This window comes from Electrona antarctica (assembly GCF_951216825.1).
Source record: "Electrona antarctica genome assembly, chromosome: 10".
Taxonomy (NCBI): domain Eukaryota; kingdom Metazoa; phylum Chordata; class Actinopteri; order Myctophiformes; family Myctophidae; genus Electrona; species Electrona antarctica.
In genome coordinates this window covers 2,587,952-2,610,243 of record NC_136791.1, presented here as the reverse complement: position 1 = coordinate 2,610,243, position 22,292 = coordinate 2,587,952, and the positions used below count along the sequence as shown (strand labels likewise).

At 44.8% G+C, this 22,292-nt stretch overlaps 1 protein-coding gene and 1 long non-coding RNA gene across 2 annotated transcripts; one reads left to right on the top strand and one right to left on the bottom strand.

Annotated features, from left to right (window-relative positions):
* Window positions 1-1,420: 1,420 nt before the first annotated feature.
* capn2l (calpain 2, (m/II) large subunit, like) lies at window positions 1,421-22,090 on the bottom strand. The gene is made up of 21 exons (XM_079512690.1): window positions 21,690-22,090; window positions 20,987-21,056; window positions 19,720-19,838; window positions 18,897-19,030; window positions 18,317-18,485; window positions 18,122-18,205; window positions 17,579-17,664; window positions 15,089-15,163; window positions 11,866-12,026; window positions 10,514-10,686; window positions 9,608-9,619; window positions 7,962-8,173; window positions 7,171-7,207; window positions 6,970-7,035; window positions 6,800-6,857; window positions 6,650-6,714; window positions 6,290-6,358; window positions 5,743-5,821; window positions 5,397-5,513; window positions 2,146-2,204; window positions 1,421-1,676 (listed from the first exon to the last, which is right to left on the bottom strand). The coding sequence occupies exons 1-21, from the start codon at window positions 21,933-21,935 to the stop codon at window positions 1,653-1,655; spliced, it is 2,115 nt and encodes a 704-aa protein (XP_079368816.1). The 5' UTR covers window positions 21,936-22,090; the 3' UTR covers window positions 1,421-1,652.
* Window positions 10,610-11,611, top strand: LOC306931339. The gene is made up of 3 exons (XR_013791008.1): window positions 10,610-10,706; window positions 10,958-11,232; window positions 11,465-11,611. It is a non-coding gene; the product is annotated as an uncharacterized lncRNA (long non-coding RNA).
* Window positions 22,091-22,292: the final 202 nt, after the last annotated feature.

Below are 22,292 nucleotides of genomic sequence, written 5' to 3'. Positions count from 1 at the left end.
GTGGTGCTGTTCAGAGTAGCAGTAACCTGGGCCTCAGTGGTGCTGTTCAGAGTAGCAGTAACCTGGGCCTCAGTGGTGCTGTTCAGAGTAGCAGTAACCTGGGCCTCAGTGGTGCTGTTCAGAGTAGCAGTAACCTGGGCCTCAGTGGTGCTGTTCAGAGGTGTCTCAGTAGTTTAGAGTAGCAGTAACCTGGGCCTCAGTGGTGCTGTTCAGAGGTGTGTCTCAGTAGTTTAGAGTAGCAGTAACCTGGGCCTCAGTGGTGCTGTTCAGAGGTGTCTCAGTAGTTTAGAGTAGCAGTAACCTGGGCCTCAGTGGTGCTGTTCAGAGGTGTCTCAGTAGTTTAGAGTAGCAGTAACCTGGGCCTCAGTGGTGCTGTTCAGAGGTGTGTCTCAGTAGTTTAGAGTAGCAGTAACCTGGGCCTCAGTGGTGCTGTTCAGAGGTGTGTCTCAGTAGTTTAGAGTAGCAGTAACCTGGGCCTCAGTGGTGCTGTTCAGAGGTGTGTCTCAGTAGTTTAGAGTAGCAGTAACCTGGGCCTCAGTGGTGCTGTTCAGAGGTGTGTCTCAGTAGTTTAGAGTAGCAGTAACCTGGGCCTCAGTGGTGCTGTTCAGAGGTGTCTCAGTAGTTTAGAGTAGCAGTAACCTGGGCCTCAGTGGTGCTGTTCAGAGGTGTGTCTCAGTAGTTTAGAGTAGCAGTAACCTGGGCCTCAGTGGTGCTGTTCAGAGGTGTCTCAGTAGTTTAGAGTAGGAGTAACCTGGGCCTCAGTGGTGCTGTTCAGAGGTGTCTCAGTAGTTTCAGAGAGATAGGTGTGGTGCTCTGTGGAACCTCCACAGGATTAAATTCATTACACATCCGTCTTCTAAAATCCAGCCTTCACGGCCAATTACAAAATGGAGATTTTCTTCAGTGAATAACAGTTGTTTTTGTCGACTAAAACTAAGACAAAAAATGTTCGTCGACTACCTTTTTTCACTGATGAAAACTAAGCTACGATGGCTAAAACTAAGACTGAATGTATTGACAATTTCGTCAACAAATAAAAACTAGATTAAATGTTAGGAAGGGACTAGTGGACAAGAGATCCATTATAAGTCATTTTACACTTGGTTGCATGCTGAAAATAGCAGATCTACAAGCACACAACGCGCGTTGTGAGCTTGTAGATCGGCTATTTTCAGCAAGTGTTAAATCAGTCATTACGACGGCATCAAGGCCCGCCAAAATACATTTTAGTCGACTAAATCAACTGTAGATTTAGTGAACTAAAATCTTATGACATTTAGACTAAATCGACTAAAACTAGACTAACACTAAAACATTCCAGGTGACTAAAACTAAATGAAAACTATTCAAGAGACTATGACAAACTAAAATCTGCTGCCAAAAACAACACTGGTGAATAATGATTATGGACCAGAGGAGAGACTGTGAAAGATTCGTGTTTTATTTTCCTCAAGCTGAGAAACTTATACAATAGCAAAGAGATGTAAATACACTACTTTCAAAAACAGATCATTTTTCTTTGTACAGGTAAATTGTACAAGATGTTTAATGTTCAAGAAGTTAAAATATTGCCAAACAAAAGTTGCTTGTGTGTAAACTTGTAGTTGGAACTGCTCAACGTCAACAGGGACCCCATTCTTCAGCTGGGCGACCTATAGCAGTGACACACTCAGCCACTACGGAGAGAACACAAGAACACCAAGTTAGTACAGTCTTCATCCATCAATGCACACGTTTTTGTAATTTAATCAATCCTTTATTTAAACAGTTGGTTCCACGTAACAAATCTAAGAGGCCCAGCATCAAGATTATGTTAATATTGCAGACACAAGTGACATGATGATACAACCATGTCTAACAGACAGAAACAATGTCAATCAGAAAACATGGTTGAAAAACCCATTCTGGGCGGGAACCCCTTTTGGTGTTAGCATTATGTTATGCTTTAGCTATTGAAAAATAGCAGATCTACAAGCTCATAGCGCGCCACCGAGTGGCGCGCTATGAGCTTGTAGGTCTGCTATTTTTTGAAAAATCGAAGAACGACTGACATAGAAACATAGCTTTTTCAGAAAACTGTCAGGATGTAGAAGACATTTTTAGAATCTGATCTCAGGTCAAAATGGGTTCAAATGTTAAACCTACCTGAAACATGTTGAACTCCACCTCACCGGACTCGTTCTCGTCCAGGGACTTGAAGGTTCCTATTGTAAGTGAGAACAAGAGTCAGATTCAGCTATAACTTCATGAGTGTATTACTGTAGTACACTCAGGACAGCCAAGCAGTCGTTCCTACAGTAGCCCGGGCAGTGCACCGTTACCCCCCGCTCCTCCGCCTCCCCGTCTCTAATTCCATTAAAAATAGCAATAGAGGGTATGCTCATGCATAATGTGGATGGTAGATAGAGTGGCAAAGTGAGTGACAAAGTACATTTAATGTTGTTTAAAAGCCATCTAATGCAATCAAATAGGACTTTTCTGTGTGGATGTAGAGGCTGTCAAGGCCAGAAAGTAGTTTTCTGTGTGGATGTATGGGCTGTCAAGGCCAGAAAGTAGTTTTCTGTGTGGATGTATGGGCTGTCAAGGCCAGAAAGTAGTTTTCTGTGTGGATGTATGGGCTGTCAAGGCCAGAAAGTAGTTTTCTGTGTGGATGTATGGGCTGTCAAGGCCAGAAAGTAGTTTTCTGTGTGGATGTATGGGCTGTCAAGGCCAGAAAGTAGTTTTCTGTGTGGATGTATGGGCTGTCAAGGCCAGAAAGTAGTTTTCTGTGTGGATGTATGGGCTGTCAAGGCCAGAAAGTAGTTTTCTGTGTGGATGTATGGGCTGTCAAGGCCAGAAAGTAGTTTTCTGTGTGGATGTATGGGCTGGCAAGGCCAGAAAGTAGTTTTCTGTGTGGATGTATGGGCTGTCAAGGCCAGAAAGTAGTTTTCTGTGTGGATGTATGGGCTGTCAAGGCCAGAAAGTAGTTTTCTGTGTGGATGTATGGGCTGTCAAGGCCAGAAAGTAGTTTTCTGTGTGGATGTATGGGCTGTCAAGGCCAGAAAGTAGTTTTCTGTGTGGATGTATGGGCTGTCAAGGCCAGAAAGTAGTTTTCTGTGTGGATGTATGGGCTGTCAAGGCCAGAAAGTAGTTTTCTGTGTGGATGTATGGGCTGTCAAGGCCAGAAAGTAGTTTTCTGTGTGGATGTATGGGCTGTCAAGGCCAGAAAGTAGTTTTCTGTGTGGATGTATGGGCTGTCAAGGCCAGAAAGTAGTTTTCTGTGTGGATGTATGGGCTGTCAAGGCCAGAAAGTAGTTTTCTGTGTGGATGTATGGGCTGTCAAGGCCAGAAAGTAGTTTTCTGTGTGGATGTATGGGCTGTCAAGGCCAGAAAGTAGTTTTCTGTGTGGATGTATGGGCTGTCAAGGCCAGAAAGTAGTTTTCTGTGTGGATGTATGGGCTGTCAAGGCCAGAAAGTAGTTTTCTGTGTGGATGTATGGGCTGTCAAGGCCAGAAAGTAGTTTTCTGTGTGGATGTATGGGCTGTCAAGGCCAGAAAGTAGTTTTCTGTGTGGATGTATGGGCTGTCAAGGCCAGAAAGTAGTTTTCTGTGTGGATGTATGGGCTGTCAAGGCCAGAAAGTAGTTTTCTGTGTGGATGTATGGGCTGTCAAGGCCAGAAAGTAGTTTTCTGTTTGGATGTAAGGGCTGTCAAGGCCAGAAAGTAGTTTTCTGTGTGGATGTATGGGCTGTCAAGGCCAGAAAGTAGTTTTCTGTGTGGATGTATGGGCTGTCAAGGCCAGAAAGTAGTTTTCTGTGTGGATGTATGGGCTGTCAAGGCCAGAAAGTAGTTTTCTGTGTGGATGTATGGGCTGTCAGTGCCAGAAAGTAGTTTTCTGTGTGGATGTATGGGCTGTCAAGGCCAGAAAGTAGTTTTCTGTGTGGATGTATGGGCTGTCAAGGCCAGAAAGTAGTTTTCTGTGTGGATGTATGGGCTGTCAAGGCCAGAAAGTAGTTTTCTGTGTGGATGTATGGGCTGTCAAGGCCAGAAAGTAGTTTTCTGTGTGGATGTATGGGCTGTCAAGGCCAGAAAGTAGTTTTCTGTGTGGATGTATGGGCTGTCAAGGCCAGAAAGTAGTTTTCTGTGTGGATGTATGGGCTGTCAAGGCCAGAAAGTAGTTTTCTGTGTGGATGTATGGGCTGTCAAGGCCAGAAAGTAGTTTTCTGTGTGGATGTATGGGCTGTCAAGGCCAGAAAGTAGTTTTCTGTGTGGATGTATGGGCTGTCAAGGCCAGAAAGTAGTTTTCTGTGTGGATGTATGGGCTGTCAAGGCCAGAAAGTAGTTTTTTGCCACTCAGTAGGCGCTCCCGCATAACTTCCGGGTATGATGATGATGTCACACGCATACCCTCTATATCCATTTCTCTGTTGTTTTTCTTTCTTCAAAGACAGATATAAATGTACTGTGTAGAGCAGGGGTGCCCAAAAGGTAGATCATGATCTACCAGTAGATCACAAAGGCTGTGCAGGTAGACCACATGACATGCCCCAAAAGAATTATAATTAAAATATAAAAACAAAAGTTTAACCCCTCTTTTTGGCATCTGCCACTTAAGGTGACTTGATTGATTGACAGACAAGAAGGGCCTGTTGGCTCCCTTCACGGCTTCTAAATGTAGGGAAATGCTTTGTTTTCCAGAATAACCTGAAAACCTACCACTTCCATACAGATTTGGGGGCAAGGCTTTTTTCCCCACTATTTCACTTTCTAAGTGTGTTTGTCTTAGCGCCGCAGCCGCTATTCGGGGTGGGTAGATCATGTTGGGCTGGTCATTTTAAAAGTAGCTCTCAAGTCAAAAAGGTGTGGGCACCCCTGGTGTAGAGGCTATACCCCCCCCCCCCCTCCCCCCCATTGTTACAGCACAATAGGCAACAACATGCACAGATGCGCTCTGTGCATCAATTACAAAATGGTGTCAGATTGTTCTAAGCGCGAGCGTCGTGTTATTTTCATTCCAAGAATTCATATTCTTCTCTGTTGCCTGTGTGTGTTCATTGACGTGTGCGGAAGTCTGCGTTGTGTGTGTGTGTGTGTGTGTGTGCGGCAGCGGTGGCCGAACGGATTGCGGAGCAGTCTTGATACCGGAAGGTCACCAGTTCGAATCAGCGGTCCGACACGTTAAAATTACCACCGCTGAAGTGCCCTTGAGCAAGGCATTGAACCACTACCATGAAATGTTCTATGAGCAGGGCCTGGCTGGAAACAAGTTATTGAGCTTAGCCCAGATACCCTGGGTAAATATAGTAACTTTGCTTTGCTTTGCGTGTGTGTGTGTGTTAGGCGGAGGGCCCGGGAGGTGCGCTGCCCGGGCCAGTGTAGGAACGACTGCTTTGCATCTGGACATGAGGATGAACCGTACTGAAGAGAGACTCCAGGCGGACCAGGCAGCACACAAAGTTGTCAAAATCAATGGTGAGATTTGGTTCGCTATAGCGGGCAACAATGACCTGGTGCAGGGGGTTGTTGAGGGAAAAACCTTTAAAAAGAAGACAAAGAACAGAGTGAATGCTTCAAATATGTGGCCGACACAGGGTAGGGTAATGCCTACAGGCGTGATTGAAACTATTATTATATAGTGATATACTGATATTACATTGTAGAAAAAAATGTCGTGATAATTTTGAAATATTGGTTTAGAAGCATGTGTTTGCCCTTACTGAACAGAGGTTTCTGTGTGGCAAACACACCCACAATTCATATCTCACCAGCATCCTCCACAGCCAGGCGCATCTCAGTGGAACTCATACAGCCAGACTTGTCTGCATCTTTCTCCCTGTAGAGAGCCTGGTGGACATCAGGAAGCATTAATGTAAACCCTACAGCCACACAATGGACACTTTTATCAGCTACTCTGAAACTAGAACAAAACATTCATAGAGCTTCATCCATCCCTGACTCAATGATATCAGCATACAGGGGTGCAGTACTTAGTTTAGACAGTTTTTGGTTTAGACTAGTCATTGGTTAGACCAGTCATTAGTCCTACAACTACTACAACCTATCTCAAACCCCTAAACCTAACCTCCCACGGTGCAGCACACCTAAATGTAACCTTAACGCATGTCTAACCAATGACTAGTCTAAACTAAGTATGCACCCCGCATAGGGTACCCGCTCTCATCTTCCCCCCCTATATGCCAACATTGAAACTAGGTTTCTACATATCTGCATCTCCCATTAGACATTTTGCTTGGGAAAATGTCAAGTGATTGCTGGAGTGTTGAGAGCAAAAAAGTAGTAGTATGTACACACCAGGAACTTTTCAATCTTAGTCCACAGGATCTTAAATTCCACTAGTCCCAGTTTGCCAGTTCCATCTTTCTATGAAGAGAATCAAGGAGGAAACATGCAATGATCTGTATCACAGACAACTGTGAGGCCCGATTTATACTTATGGTGTATTTTACGAGCTTGTAGGTCTGCTATTTTTGAAAAATCGAAGAACGACAATACATAAACATAGCTTTTTCAGAAAACTGTAGGGATGTAGAAGACATTTTTAGAATCGGTCCCAGGTCAAAATGGGTTAAATAAAGAAATCAATCAATCAATCAAATCTTATAAATGATATATAAATTGAGTATGACAATAGAAGGCAGAGGCAAAGGATACGTCCAGCAGGTTGACCATGTTGCGGCATGTCGCCAGACTGAACCCGTCGGTTTTGATGTCACTCCCTGAAAAAGATCATACAGAAATTGGACATGATTTTCATGCTATGAAACCATACGTTTCTTGGATTGGAATAATAATTTTCCTTACGCTTGGTCACCACACGGTTCAGAATTCTTTGCAGCTCAAATGCAGAGATCTCACTGTCCTAAGAGCACAAATAACATCATTTCTACTAGTCTTCTTTCAACAGTACACGATCAAATGTATATTTTGAAACCCAGTTTAACAATATTTATTAAAAATCGTAACATACTTACATGTCCAGCAAGTTTCTCAAACAGATCCTTGAACCTCTCACCAATATCATCCTCATCCACTTCAATCTGAAAGAGTTCAGAATTTTCATGATCCAATACATTAATCAATTTAAAGAAAAGGAAAGTACACAGTGAAATCTGCATTTAATTAAAGTGAGTCAAAGTGATTTGGCTGTGTAAATCTTGTGCCTAAGGTTTTACCTCTTCCACATGGAACTCTACTTTGTCATCCAACTCTCTGAAAAAGATAGTGGTCACAATATGATTTGAGTATACAATAACTTGTTTTAATAAAACCATCTACTGTAAAAGTCTCCTAGTGTGTGGCACCAGTCAGATCTTGAGATTGAATCCAGCACAAGCCCTGACCCGTTTGCCACCTGCACTCTCCACCCCTTCTCCCCCATCTCTTTCTATGGTGTTACATAATGAGACAAAAATGCAAGTCTTCACAAAGTTCACAGTATGCACACCGTCAATACCATAGTTCAGGGGTGGGCAACTTTGACGATGGCCACTATATTTCCACACTCACTCCAGAGGGCCACAGTGCATATTACTGTCTTAGCAAAAATAGCCGATCTACAAGCTCAAAATGCGTCGCAGCGCGACGCGTTTTGAGCTTGTATATCAGCTATTTTTGCTAAATTTGAATTGAAATATATTGAATTCTTTTTTTTTTATAATTAGAATCCCGAAAAGTAACCTTTTTATTGATTTTCAAATGCATTTAGTTTTATTTATGATAACTTTATGAACTAAATACAAAGGACACAAAAAGACAATATTTTAATACTAGTCATTAAGTACTAGTCATTTAATACTAGTCATTAAGTATAATCAAATCGGGTCGTGTTTGCATGTTGTGGAATTGCAATCAATACTATATCAGTATTCTGATATTAACCTGCGGGCCGCATTAAGTGAAGGTGGGGGCCGCCAGTTGCCCACCCCTGCCATAGTTCATAATCTGTGACCAAAACGGAACATACTGGAAATTGGCCTCTTTCTCAGAGAACACCCGCACGTAGAAGTCTCCGTTCTTGTCGGGCTCGAAGGTGGAGGGGAGGATGAGGTACTCCCCGGGCGGGAGGCAGAAACGACTGCACACTTCTCGCAGGTTGACGAAGGTGTTGGAGCGAGCTGCCGACGCGTTGCGCAAGAAGAAGTTCTTCTTCAGGTGGATTTGCCTCTTGCCAGAATACTGGAAGGTAATACACAGTATACTCACATGGGGGCGTAATACACAGTATACTCACATGGGGGCGTAATACACAGTATACTCACATGGGGGCGCCCTGCCCTTATTTCAAGAGTTTGTGATTACCCAGGCAGGGGATTATCATTGGTGGAAAAAGTACTCAAATGTTTTACTTAAAGGGATAGTTCAGATTTTTTGAACTTAAGTTGTATGAAATACTTGCCATTAATATAGTGGTTGCAACTGTATTCATTGATTGCCCAAGTCCTGTGGTGGGAGTTCTGCTCTGGTTTTGGTGAAATATCAAGTAGTTCCGGTCATTTTGTGGGGGGGCACTGGGGGCCACGCAGTAAAAGTAAATGAATCCACAAAACTAACGTCATTTGTATTGTTGACCTATTTCTAAAATATTAGTGCAACTTCCGTTCTTTTTTTACCCCTCTATCACACAGAACTATGTTTTTTGTGTCCATATCACTACGCCCAAAAAATTGTTCCATGTGATAGAGGGGTCAAAGTTGAACGAAAGTCACGCTAATATTTTAGAAATAGGTCAACAATACAAATTACGTTCGTTTTGTGGATTCATTTACTTTTACTGCGTGGCCCCAGTGCCCCCCACAAAATGACCGGAACTACTTAATATTGACCAAAACCAGAGCAGAACTCCCACCACAGGACTCGGGCAATCAATTAATACAGTTGCAACCACTATATTAATGGCAAGTATTTCATACAACTTAAGTTAAAAAAATCTGAACTATCCCTTTAAGTAAAAGTATCAATGCTGCAATATAGAAATACAATTAAGTCCAGTACAAAAGTATTGGCATCAAAATGTACTTAAAGTACCAAAAGTAAAAGTACTCTTTATGCAGAATGTCTCATTTCAAGTTTTCAAATGTAGGCTATATACAAATAATTTGAAAATAGCAGATCTACAAGCTCACAATGTGAGTTTGTAGATTGGCTATGTGTTCAGATGGCCGAAATGTATATCGGGCTGAAGTGGTTGCTGCATCTTTTGTAATAATAATAGAAATCTACAAAGTAACCAGTAACTAAAGTTTTCAAATAAATGTAGTGGAGTAAAAGTACAATATTTGCCTCTGAAATGTAGTGGAGTAGAAGTACTTGAAGTACTTAAGTACAGTACTTATGATGAATTGAACATGGTGGACATCGTGTAAACAAGTGTAATGCTTTATGGTTTTGTATTGAGTTGTGCTTGAAATGTACTGTAATTCTCCAATCTGTTAATAAATCTTTCAATCAATCAATTAAGTAAATGTACTTAGTTACTTTCCACCACTGCATATTAATTATCATGATAATATGAAATCTTTGAATCCTTACTCATACTTCACAAGAAATGATTGGGAGAGAAATCTTCACATTCAATGAAGTTATTCTGGGCCAATGTGTTTGTATACATACCTCCTCAGGCACCTAGAGGAAGCAAGACAATAGTGAAGAAGAAAAATCAGTGAAAAAGTCAATTATTATTTCATAATCCTCACCAACTCTATAGAGCACCGAAGTCTGACGTCACTTTCAGTAGAGGGCGCCAGTACACAGGTTCATGTATTTTTTTATTTGCAGTGAAATCTCCATAGGGCGATTTTAGGTCGCTTCATATAAGAACTGTGTTTGAAAAATAAACCGACCACCCCGGCCTTTCTGTCAGGGGAGTGGCTGTGCGTCGTTAATGATGTCCATTCATATTTGATACAGCCAGTTTCTGGAGAAAATGGAATTAATGTGGCCGCAAAAGCCTTGAAACTACATATGAAGGCAATGCCGCTGCTAATATACGTCATGCCCAGCTGTCAACACATTGCGTTCCTGAGATTCCTCGTTGACGTAAGCTCAGCTGGTGGTGACTCGACTCGTACTAACCACGAAACATTAAATATCAATAAAATAAAAATAAACGTAATTAACATTCGGTTTCTGTTGTGCGACGGGCAGCCACCCACCTACCCGGAAATGTAGTCTCTGGGTTGTTTGAATCGTTTCTAACGCTTATTTTGTTACTCTTTGGGTATATTTGTACAGTTCCACCTTCAGTCGATGCTTCATATGAGGGAAAAGGCCGGGGTGATCGGTTTATTTTTCTTATATGAGTCGATCTAAAATCCCCCTATGGAGATTACAATGCAAATAAAAAGTACACAAACCTGGGGACTGACGCCCTCTACTGACAGTGACGTCAGGACTTCGGTGCTCTATAGACTTTGCAATACAGTTGCACAAAATAGAACTGGCTTCACCATAGTGGTTTTCTAGCATTTAAGTAGCATTTTAAAAACACAATAATATAACCATAATCAATATGTCTACCTCGTAGATGGCGAATCCAACCGTCTCCATGTCCTTCCCCATCTTCCTCATGCGACGCCTGTTCTTCTGCATCAGGCCCACCAGGAACGTGCATCCCTCCTCCTCGCCATCATCAGCATCATCATCCACCTCCTCCAGCTTGATTACAAACTGGGGGTTCATCCAGAAAGTATCTGGGGATGAGAGACACTGGGTCAAACCGCTGAAGTGCCCTTGAGCAAGGCACTGAACCCCCAACTGCTCCCCCTGGAGCTGCTTAGTGGCCAACAGTATAAGACGTGTGGTTGTACTGGTCAGCTCCCAGGTTTTAATGCGTGTGACTGTGTGTGTGTGTGTGTGTGTGTGTGTGTGTGTGTCTGTCTGTTTCTATGTGCAGGGCGTTGCTGAAAATGAGCACCTGTGCTCAGCTACTACCCTGGGTAAATAAAGAATTAAAAAAAGGAGGAAAAAAAAGTGCTGCACATACAGAGAAATGGATCAGTTAAAATACTTTACAAGTCAGAAAATTGTTATATGAACAGATTTTGGTTGGTTCCAATGACAAAACACGTAGGATAAATCTGATGTGTTGATACGATAGCTATGGTAAATGGCAGTTAAATGCCCTTGTTATCATTTATATCACGCTAACAAAAACATGATATACTGTGATTATTTTACAGCTAAGGTGTTGCCAGTCTGACGCACAGCTGTGCATGCTGCTTTATGCACAATGCAAGGCAGGGACGAATAGTTTGGCCCGTGCCAGACTTGGATGGTTAGAGCGGCGCGATTATATACAAAGTCAATGCAAGACGAGAATTGCGCGAACGGGCGCGACCTGATGCGGCACAAACGGGACGAACCGAGGCGAACCGAATATATATTCAGGTCCAATTCAGATCCCTGGTCCAATTCCTCATGGGGGCCCTGGCCCCCCGGCCCCCACAGACTCTACGTCACTGATGCAAGGATATGGCTGTGATATACAGTAATCACAATATGGTGGCCTGTCATGAACTATTGACCCGAGCATCCTCATGCTATTATAGAACAATAATAATAATAATAATTAAAAATAAATCTTCAAGCTAAAGCTGCAATCAGAACAATTCATGCTCTACCCAGAATGTGAACCCTCGTCTCCGGTGCATGCCAAAATCTATACTAGTGATTTAATTCTTGCTCAGGGGAGATAGTGGTTCAACTCGACCACATGATCGAAACACTACAGTTATGTTATAGGCATATTGTATTAATTGAACATGCTCTACCATACAGATTGGTCAATAACTCAATATGCATTTACTCAAAGTTATGGATTGCAGCTTTAAGTGCTTAAGGAGAAGAGATTGTGGTGTTATATTAGGTACTTGGAAAGTTCCTGCAACCCCCAGCTGTCGAGCCCCTTCTCCATCCCTCATCAAACTCTGACAACGCCCACTTCTTGTGTTCGTCATCTGTGAGCACATCTGGGGTGAGGTTACAGATCTCCAGTCGAGAATAGTGGCGCAGAAAGTCTGAAAACGATATCCTGTGGAGGAGGAGGAAGAAAACGTGAGTCATTTAAAAAAGGGATGAAATGGCATTTTACTTATAGTCAATATGCTAATCTGCTGTACAAGTTGCAGATCAACTAGTTTCACTACTAATCCCACACAGGGCGTAAGAGCTTAAGGCCAATTGCAGATTCAGATTTTTGAGGAGCGCTAGCGCCTCCTATATTCAGCTATAGTGTAGATTCTTGTCCTAACAAAAACATTAAATGCCATTGACAATGAATGGAGAATTTACGTCATTCCCATTGACAATATCATCAAACATCATGAAGTGTATGATGATAAGAGCGCCCCTCAATTCACACAGGTGTGATTTTTATTAAAGTGATAGCCCCTTGAGATGCAGCATCTCATTTCCAAGGGGGACCCATAAAAACATAAACAAACTAGAAATGCACTCTGTCGAGGTGCCAACATGCGCCTTGCGCACAAGTAGGCCATACATGGCCTACTTGTGCGCAACATATCTTAACATATCTTAATTACTTGCGCGCACTGCTTGTGCAAGTAAATACATAGAAAGTAGAAACATACAATACACAGATACAAATACAGATGCCTATGATGCCTTGGCTTACAGTGCATGTGCTGTTTGTGTGTGCAATGCATGTGGGCGTGCCTATGTGTCCTGGACCGTCTGTCTGGCTGCAGACAGCAAGGGTTCACGTGACAGAGCAAGCCTCAGTGTCAGGGGAGGTGTGGGTGTGGGGGAGAGAGAGCAGGGGAGGTGTGGGACAGAGAGAGAGAGCAGGGGAGGTGTGGGACAGAGAGAGAGAGCAGGGGAGGTGTGGGACAGAGAGAGAGAGCAGGGGAGGTGTGGGACAGAGAGAGAGAGAGAGCAGGGGAGGTGTGGGGGAGAGAGAGAGAGCAGGGGAGGTGTGGGTGTGGGGGAGAGAGAGAGAGAGCAGGGGAGGTGTGGGTGTGGGGGAGAGAGAGAGAGCAGGGGAGGTGTGGGTGTGGGGGAGAGAGAGAGAGAGAGCAGGGGAGGTGTGGGTGTGGGGGAGAGAGAGAGAGAGCAGGGGAGGTGTGGGTGTGGGGGAGAGAGAGAGAGAGCAGGGGAGGTGTGGGTGTGGGGGAGAGAGAGAGAGAGAGAGCAGGGGAGGTGTGGGTGTGGGGGAGAGAGAGAGAGAGAGCAGGGGAGGTGTGGGTGTGGGGGAGAGAGAGAGAGCAGGGGAGGTGTGGGTGTGGGGGAGAGAGAGAGAGAGAGCAGGGGAGGTGTGGGTGTGGGGGAGAGAGAGAGAGAGAGCAGGGGAGGTGTGGGTGTGGGGGAGAGAGAGAGAGAGCAGGGGAGGTGTGGGTGTGGGGGAGAGAGAGAGCAGGGGAGGTGTGGGGGAGAGAGAGAGAGAGAGCAGGGGAGGTGTGGGTGTGGGGGAGAGAGAGAGAGAGAGAGCAGGGGAGGTGTGGGTGTGGGGGAGAGAGAGAGAGAGAGAGCAGGGGAGGTGTGGGGGAGAGAGAGAGAGAGAGCAGGGGAGGTGTGGGTGTGGGGGAGAGAGAGAGAGAGAGAGCAGGGGAGGTGTGGGTGTGGGGGAGAGAGAGAGAGAGCAGGGGAGGTGTGGGTGTGGGGGAGAGAGAGAGCAGGGGAGGTGTGGGTGTGGGGGAGAGAGAGAGAGAGCAGGGGAGGTGTGGGTGTGTGGGGGAGAGAGAGAGAGCAGGGGAGGTGTGGGGGAGAGAGAGAGAGCAGGGGAGGTGTGGGGGAGAGAGAGAGAGAGCAGGGGAGGTGTGGGGGAGAGAGAGAGAGCAGGGGAGGTGTGGGGGAGAGAGAGAGAGAGCAGGGGAGGTGTGGGGGAGAGAGAGAGAGAGCAGGGGAGGTGTGGGGGAGAGAGAGAGAGAGCAGGGGAGGTGTGGGTGTGGGGGAGAGAGAGAGAGAGCAGGGGAGGTGTGGGTGTGGGGGGGAGAGAGAGCAGGGGAGGTGTGGGGGAGAGAGAGAGAGAGCAGGGGAGGTGTGGGGGAGAGAGAGAGCAGGGGAGGTGTGGGGGAGAGAGAGAGAGAGAGCAGGGGAGGTGTGGGGGAGAGAGAGAGAGCAGGGGAGGTGTGGGGGAGAGAGAGAGAGCAGGGGAGGTGTGGGTGTGGGGGGGAGAGAGAGAGAACAGGGGAGGTGTGGGTGTGGGGGGGAGAGAGAGAGAACAGGGGAGGTGTGGGTGTGGGGGGGAGAGAGAGAGAACAGGGGAGGTGTGGGTGTGGGGGGGAGAGAGAGAGAACAGGGGAGGTGTGGGGGAGAGAGAGAGAGCAGGGGAGGTGTGGGGGAGAGAGAGAGAGCAGGGGAGGTGTGGGGGAGAGAGAGAGAGCAGGGGAGGTGTGGGGGAGAGAGAGAGAGCAGGGGAGGTGTGGGTGTGGGGGAGAGAGAGAGAGAGCAGGGGAGGTGTGGGGGAGAGAGAGAGAGCAGGGGAGGTGTGGGTGTGGGGGAGAGAGAGCAGGGGAGGTGTGGGTGTGGGGGAGAGAGAGCAGGGGAGGTGTGGGGGGGAGAGAGAGCAGGGGAGGTGTGGGGGGGAGAGAGAGCAGGGGAGGTGTGGGGGGGAGAGAGAGCAGGGGAGGTGTGGGTGTGGGGGAGAGAGAGCAGGGGAGGTGTGGGTGTGGGGGAGAGAGAGAGAGAGCAGGGGAGGTGTGGGTGTGGGAGAGAGAGAGAGAGCAGGGGAGGTGTGGGTGTGGGGGAGAGAGAGAGCAAATGTGTGCAATATGGGTGTGTCTCACCTGAACTGGGTTAGGCACACCAGCATGCAAAAGAGCTGTTGAACCGTTGAGATATGTACTGTACTCCTCTACTGCACAGAGTTAACCCTTCACTCTCTCCTATACCTACCTTGAGGTCCCACCTCTTCACCTTACTTTGCCACACTTGTATTGCTCAGTATAACTCTCAAAACGTGTCAGCTAAAGTGCCTAAAACATGAGTACAATGTGGATGCTCTAGTGGCAAGCTGTCAATACCCATTGGTTTCAAAGAGGAGTTGCAATTCTAAGTCTAAGACAGCAAAAATATGAATACGTCAAAATAATAGGCAAGGTGATGAGATACGAGGTATTATTTTGTAAGGTTTACCAGAACTCTCCATCTTCGGAACGGTCGGTCAGCCTAGCGCGGTCGTCATCGCTCACGTACCGCCACTCAGAGGAACTAGACAAAATATACAATACATTCACAGTTGAAATGTGAGGACGTCTCACTAGTGTACCAAAGACATTCAGAACATAAGTGAGTAGTACAGGAGTACACAGGTTGTTGTATAAAGAGGACACACATACAAATGGAATGTCATCCATCTGTAACACCCTAGACACAACCTCAAGTACAAGCTCTGAACACACATTTTCCACAACATCATTGCAATGACTCCACACTGGGTGTGTCCATGTGTGTATGTTGTTCTGGTGGTTTATGACTGAATACCTTAGGTCTTACTAGGTTGGGCTCCATTATGTGAAGTAGGTATTAACCAAAGGCAGTGATGTAAATAGGTTTTCAATGTAATGAGTCCCGGGATGGTCTTTTTTTAGATGAGTCCCAGGGACATTTTATGAGTCCCACTTCAACGACATTAGTCATATTTTGCCATTTTTACAAATTGCAGCATTTAACTCCCATTTCATTGTATATGGTTATAATGTGGTTATATTCATGTAGAAAACAGAAGAAGAAATGATTATTATAACTAAAGCTAGCAAAATAAACTAGAATAATAAAAAACTGTACAGTAGTACAGTAGTGCATCCCGTGGATGCAGAGGTCGTTGTTTTATTGCATCCCTTAACCCATTTTGGGCGGGAACCCCTTTGTGTTAGCATTATGTTATGCTTTAGCTATTGAAAAATAGCAGATCTACAAGCTCATAGCGCGCCACCGAGTGGCGCGCTACGAGCTTGTAGGTCTGCTATTTTTGAAAAATCGAAGAACGACTGACATAGAAACATAGCTTTTTCAGGAAAACGGTCAGGATGTAGAAGACATTTTTAGAATCTGATCTCAGGACAAAATGGGATAACTATAAACTGTGTTTTAGGATGCAAAATGCACCCTATTTTAATCTCTGCAAAGGCACATTCACAACTGCACAAATTGTACTGTAGTTCATCTGGCCAAACGCACTGGTTGAAAAGTCCATATTTAATAACGGTGAAACAGATCTTATGTGTGGCATAAGGTGCATAAGGTGCACAGCATGACTCGGTTACAATTACACATCAGGCAGGAGATGAACATGTCTCAACAAGAGAGATACAGTACATAGCAAATCAAATGCATCTCTACAGTTAACAATGCCATTCTTACGGCGTGGCTCTACAGAAGGCTAGGAGAGTTAGTCAGTGTGCTCTGTAGGGGGGACATAGGAGGGGCAATAGCCCCCTACCTAATGTCCCAGCTTTGTGGGACATGTGCGTGCAGCTTAACCCATTTTGACCTGAGATCAGATTCTAAAAATGTCTGTTTGAAAATGACAGTTTTCTGAAAAAGCTGTTTCTATGTGAGTCGTTCTTCGATTTTTCAAAAATAGCAGACCTACAAGCTCGTAGCGCGCCACTCGGTGGCGCGCTACGAGCTTGTAGGTCTGCTATTTTTCAATAGCTAAAGCATAACATAATGCTAACACCAAAAGGGGTTCCCGCCCAAAATGGGCTAGTGTGCGTGTAAACACAGACTTTGTCCTAACACAAACATTAAATGCCATTGATAATGAATGGCCAGTTTTGAGTGTTTGAGTGTGTAAACATGTGTGTTACATTAAAAGCTGGACATGTAGGATGTGATTGGCCGGAATGAGATGATGTATGATGATAAGAGCGCCCCTCACGTCACACGGGTGTGATTTTTTTTAATGAAATATTTAACATTATGTTTTATAATTAATGTTAATGTCAATGGGGCTCTTGATTGAGCTGAAAGTTGAAACCTTGGTCAAATGTGGACTCATACATTATAGATGACTGACTGAATCACAGGCTGGCCACAGTTCTAGAGTTGGGGGGGGGGGGGGGGGGGGGGGGTTGTTTGTTTGTTTTTTTGGTTACTTTTTCAGGATTTCTATGCTTTATTTCTTAAATAGGAGAGAGAGAGAGAGAGAGAGAGAGAGAGAGAGAGAGAGAGAGAGAGAGAGAGAGAGAGAGAGAGAGAGAGAGAGAGAGAGAGAGAGAGAGACAGAGACAGAGACAGAGACAGAGAGAGAGAGAGAGAGAGACAGAGACAGAGACAGAGAGAGAGAGAGAGACAGAGAGACAGAGACAGAGACAGAGAGAGAGTGAGACAGAGAGAGAGAGAGAGAGAGAGAGAGAGAGAGAGACAGAGCGAGAGAGACAGAGCGAGAGAGAGAGAGAGAGAGAGAGAGAGAGAGACAGGAAACCAAGGCCAGAGAGAGGAGAGACATGCAAGACAAGACCAGGATTCAAACTCAGGCCCTTGTGGCCCACAAGGAGCACATGCGCACTAACATGGTCACTACCATGGTCACTAACATGGTCACCAGGCACTAACATGGTCACTAACATGGTCACCAGGCACTAACATGGTCACCAGGCACGCCAGGCCGTCATTACTTACTTGTCACTCCAGGGCCCAGTCCATTCCACCTGTCCCCAGGGGTTCCTCACCCTGATGAGCTGTACCATGTCTCCCCTGTAGTCCACCTGGACAACAATGAGCAATGAGCAACAATGAACAATGAGCTGTACCATGTCTCCCCTGTAGTCCACCTGGACAACAATGAGCAACAATGAGCTGTACCATGTCTCCCCTGTAGTCCACCTGGACAACAATGAGCAATGAGCAACAATGAACAATGAGCTGTACCATGTCTCCCCTGTAGTCCACCTGGACAACAATGTCAGTGTCAAATCATTCTTAATGGAAAACAAGAGAGTACACACATACTGCCTCATACCACGTCGCTCAGTATGTCAGATGAAATGAATGAGAATAATCTAGTCTCGTATCTCTGAATACCTTCTGAGTGTTATCTCTGAATACCTTCTGAGTGTTATCTCTTGTCATGTGAGAGGCTAGAGTTATTAGCCTAACCTAAAAGGATGGTCCATGTATCTATCTATAGAACTACTATGACGGACGAGACACCATTCCCCTCACCTGGTCTGCTCCGGTCAATGAGTAGGCATGACCTTTCACCAGTTTTCTGGACGTGATGGCTTCCGAGTCTGCTGAGCTGGTGATCTGGAAGGGGGTGAGCCATTCCAAACAAGATTCAAGTATGAGGTAAATAACAAAACTGAATCATAGAGAAAACAATATGTCTATGCTTGAAATAAATCAAATCAAACAAACATCAATTGAGCATCCTAGAAGAGAGCCTCTCTCAAGGGCTTTTCGGATTATTTTGAAGAGGGGAGGTCCTGACTTCTTAAGGTCATGGCTCTCCGCGATGCCCCCAGTGAAGTCCTCAAAGCCCTCAGTGGTGGAACCTCCAGAGAGGGCCTCATAACATCCATTCACTCTAAAAGATGGGGGGGGGGGAAAGTTAAGAAAAGACCTGACTGACTGACACAAACCTTAAGAGAAGATGGAAACAAAGTAAATTCATGTGCTCCTTTTGAGAACGTGTGTAGTCTGTTCCAGGACTTGGTATCCATGGATGAGTTACCGTACATGGAATCTATTTAATTTAATATTATATGTGTTTATCTGTGTATTGTAGCTTTGAGGGTTGGGAGGGATGTCGGAGAACCTATGCGTGGTATCGAGAAGTGGTGGTGTGTGAATGTGTATGCATGTGTAAAATGCTATTTATCTTTTGGCATTATGGCACTGTTTTTATGTCAAATAATGTTATGTTATTATGTGAATAATAATAATAATAATAATAATGAAAATGAATAAACAACATCATCATGCGATGTATTCATACTTAGCATAGGCCTTCTCCAGAAGGGCACTCCAGAACTCAGAACCCTCCTCCGAGTGAACAAAAAGCAGCTTCCCATCTTTGGTGGGCAGTCGGTCATCAACCACCACATCCGTCCAGTCACCAAACTGCCAGAGCTGAAGACCACAACATGATGACACGCCATAGGATCAATCCTCCACAAGGACTCTTTTCATGTGCCATAATCTTTTCATGTGCCATAATCTTTTCATGTGCCATAATCCTTTTGCTGTTGCTTAGTGAGGAGTAGTGGAAGGGTAGGTTCTGGGACTGGAGGCACGGCGTGTAGGCATTACATAACATAACATTACAACATAACATAACATTACATTACATAACATAACGGCCTCATACAGCAGGGGTTCCCAAAGTGGGGTCCGGGGACCCCCAGGGGTACTTGAGGGCGTTCCAGGGGGGACCCAGCTAAATGATCATTTGTAACCAAATGGACCCTTATGGGTCTGTAACTCAGAGAGTGTACAAATGGAACCAAATGGACCCATTTGTTCACTCTCAGAGTTAAATTAACAGTGGTTTTACAATATAAATTGAGGTACCAGAGATATAAATGCCATTCAATTGTGGATCCGTAGCATTATGCGTGTTAAACTGGGGGGTCCATGAAATTAATATGTTTCGGAATCACTGCTGGAGCCGTAAAAATCCTCCCTTATCGGGGTCACTGGCATATGTTTTCAAATGGGGGGTCCGTGGCCTAATAAATGTTGATTTGGGGGTCCTTGACATGACAAAGTTTGGGAACCACTGCACTACAGTGTCATTTCATTATGTTCAGAGACAGTACCTGGAAGTGGAAGATGCCGGCATAGCCCTCCTCAAAGCTCTGGCCGTGGGGAACAACCCGGGCCAACACCTGCTTGTTCAGAGTCAAGGACGCAATGGCTGCCAGGAGCCAACAGTCACCTGTGGACACAGGAGTTGACTGTACCATGAAATACTGTCCAACAAGCACAACAAAGACTGTAAATACTGTCCAACAAGCACAACAAAGACTGTAAATACTGTCCAACAAGCACAACAAAGACTGTAAATACTGTCCAACAAGCACAACAAAGACTGTAAATACTGTCCAACAAGCACAACAAAGACTGTAAATACTGTCCAACAAGCACAACAAAGACTGTAAATACTGTCCAACAAGCACAACAAAGACTGTAAATACTGTCCAACAAGCACAACAAAGACTGTAAATACTGTCCAACAAGCACAACAAAGACTGTAAATACTGTCCAACAAGCACAACAAAGACTGTAAATACTGTCCAACAAGCACAACAAAGATTGTAAATTGCCAATTGCTAACATCAAACTAATTATAGGTCAAATATGGGACCATGGTGGAAATAAGTGTTCTCACTTTAACATGTTATTCTTGGATAGTTGTTGTCTTTATTAATGAATCAATCAATAGGTGTTTACTTTGACAAATCATGCCTCAGTTAGGCGATGTCATTCTTTTGTCCTCTTATAATTACCTCCATACCGGTAAAACAACAGAATGGAACCTCTCCCACATGCATGCACGAGACTGGGTGGAGACTGAATATACCAGGTATGGAATTTGCAAATGGTGACATATGTAGGCTACATCCTGTAAGCGAGTGTACTGCAAGAGGACTGCAATGGGTGTGCCTTTTTTAAATATACTGGTCTCATCATAAAATCATAAAACCTCAAATAATTTCAATGCAATTTGGTTTGTTTTTACTAGAGATGTCCCGATACTGTATTGGTATCGGTATCTGCCCTTATTTGTCATATCGGGTATCGGTACCGGTATATATGCTAGTCTAACCACCGATCCGGCACAGGGGTTGACACTATGGCAGGTAAATAAAATGTTGGTGCACGTGGAGTTTGCTTTGGAGTTGCCCAAACTGCAAAGTGCACATTTGAGTGAGGAATCTGCTATAAACACAACACGAGATATATCACAACACTGCCTGGTATCGGTATCGGACAATATCGGGATCAGAAACAAAAAAAGTGTATCGGGACAACCCTAGTTTTTACTTTGTTTCAGGAGAGAGAGAGAGAGAGAGACTGACTTACCAAGCGCTCCTTGGCATATATCAGTCCTGGATGCATCTTCAATTATGAATTTTGGATTGGAGGTCAGTTCCTGGTCAGAAACAGATAAACAGGCAGAATATTGTGTTTTTCTTTATTAAAACTCTTCCCAGTGAAGAGTTCTGATGATGAAACCTTGTTGTTGTTTTGCTGCCATTTGCAGCAGGCTAATAGGCCTGTCTGTACACTACTGGATTTTAGTTAGCCTACTAACAGTAGCAATGTGGAACAGGTGTTTCAGTGTTCAGTTAATGAAACTGTTAAACTGTCTTCCGATGATTTTTCATGATTGACTTACTAGCTAAAGTAACACTAACGTTTAGAAATGTGCTTTCCAAGACAAGTATGTAGGCTGTAACAATAATAGGACATCAATACAATATCAAAATATCCACAACTATCATAACAGGAAGCGGCACTAGTGTCCATTTCGTAATTATCATAACATGATCAGTGTCAAATAGCTTGTACGCCACACCCAGCACCTGCACCATTTCATTTTGTCGAGTGGAGACGAAAGGCTTATTCCTCAACAACAAATAGCCAAACAACAGTTTTGTCCCTGGGGAAAAGGGGGAAACCCCTAGCGTATTTAGGCCTAGTGTATGACTGACTCTGACTGTATATGTGAAGTGTCACGAATCATGATGTGCGTTGATTTAGCCGCATCCAATGATCCACCCACCGTTGGCCTCTTCCAGGTGATTCCGCGAGTCTTGGCGGACCCTGGCCCCAGCTCATCGTACCCCAGGGAGCCGACCTGTGCTTCGAAGGTATCATCCGTAAACAGCTGTCCACACTCCAGACAGTTTCTCCTCAGCGCCTCGAAGTCCTGGTTGAGATACTTCACCGCCTGCGCGTTGGTGCCGACTCCCTGCGCCTTCAGTCGGTTATGTTGCAGTTTGGACGCCATCCCGGCCATGCTTGCCATTCAATGGTGCAAAGGAAACCTGTTGAACTGCTGCTGGCAGTGTTACAGTGTACTACTGTCTGTCAGGCTTTTGAATAGACGAGGTGTGCTTGTGGTGTCGATCCTCCTCCTGGTGCACAGGTTGCTACAGGAGGTGACACTCAGTGACAGTCTCCACCCTCTTTTACGCACAGGTTGATCCAACTCCCTGATCTGGGAGGTTTTGTGTTGGTCTTTTCAGATGCAGGCAGGGCATGACATTGTCTGTGATCATGTACTGTGTATTTACAAGGTGCAGTTGTGTAGGCTATATTTTTTTTTAATTTATATATAATTGCCCTTTCTGATTAAATAAAGGTTAAAACACAATGCTGTATA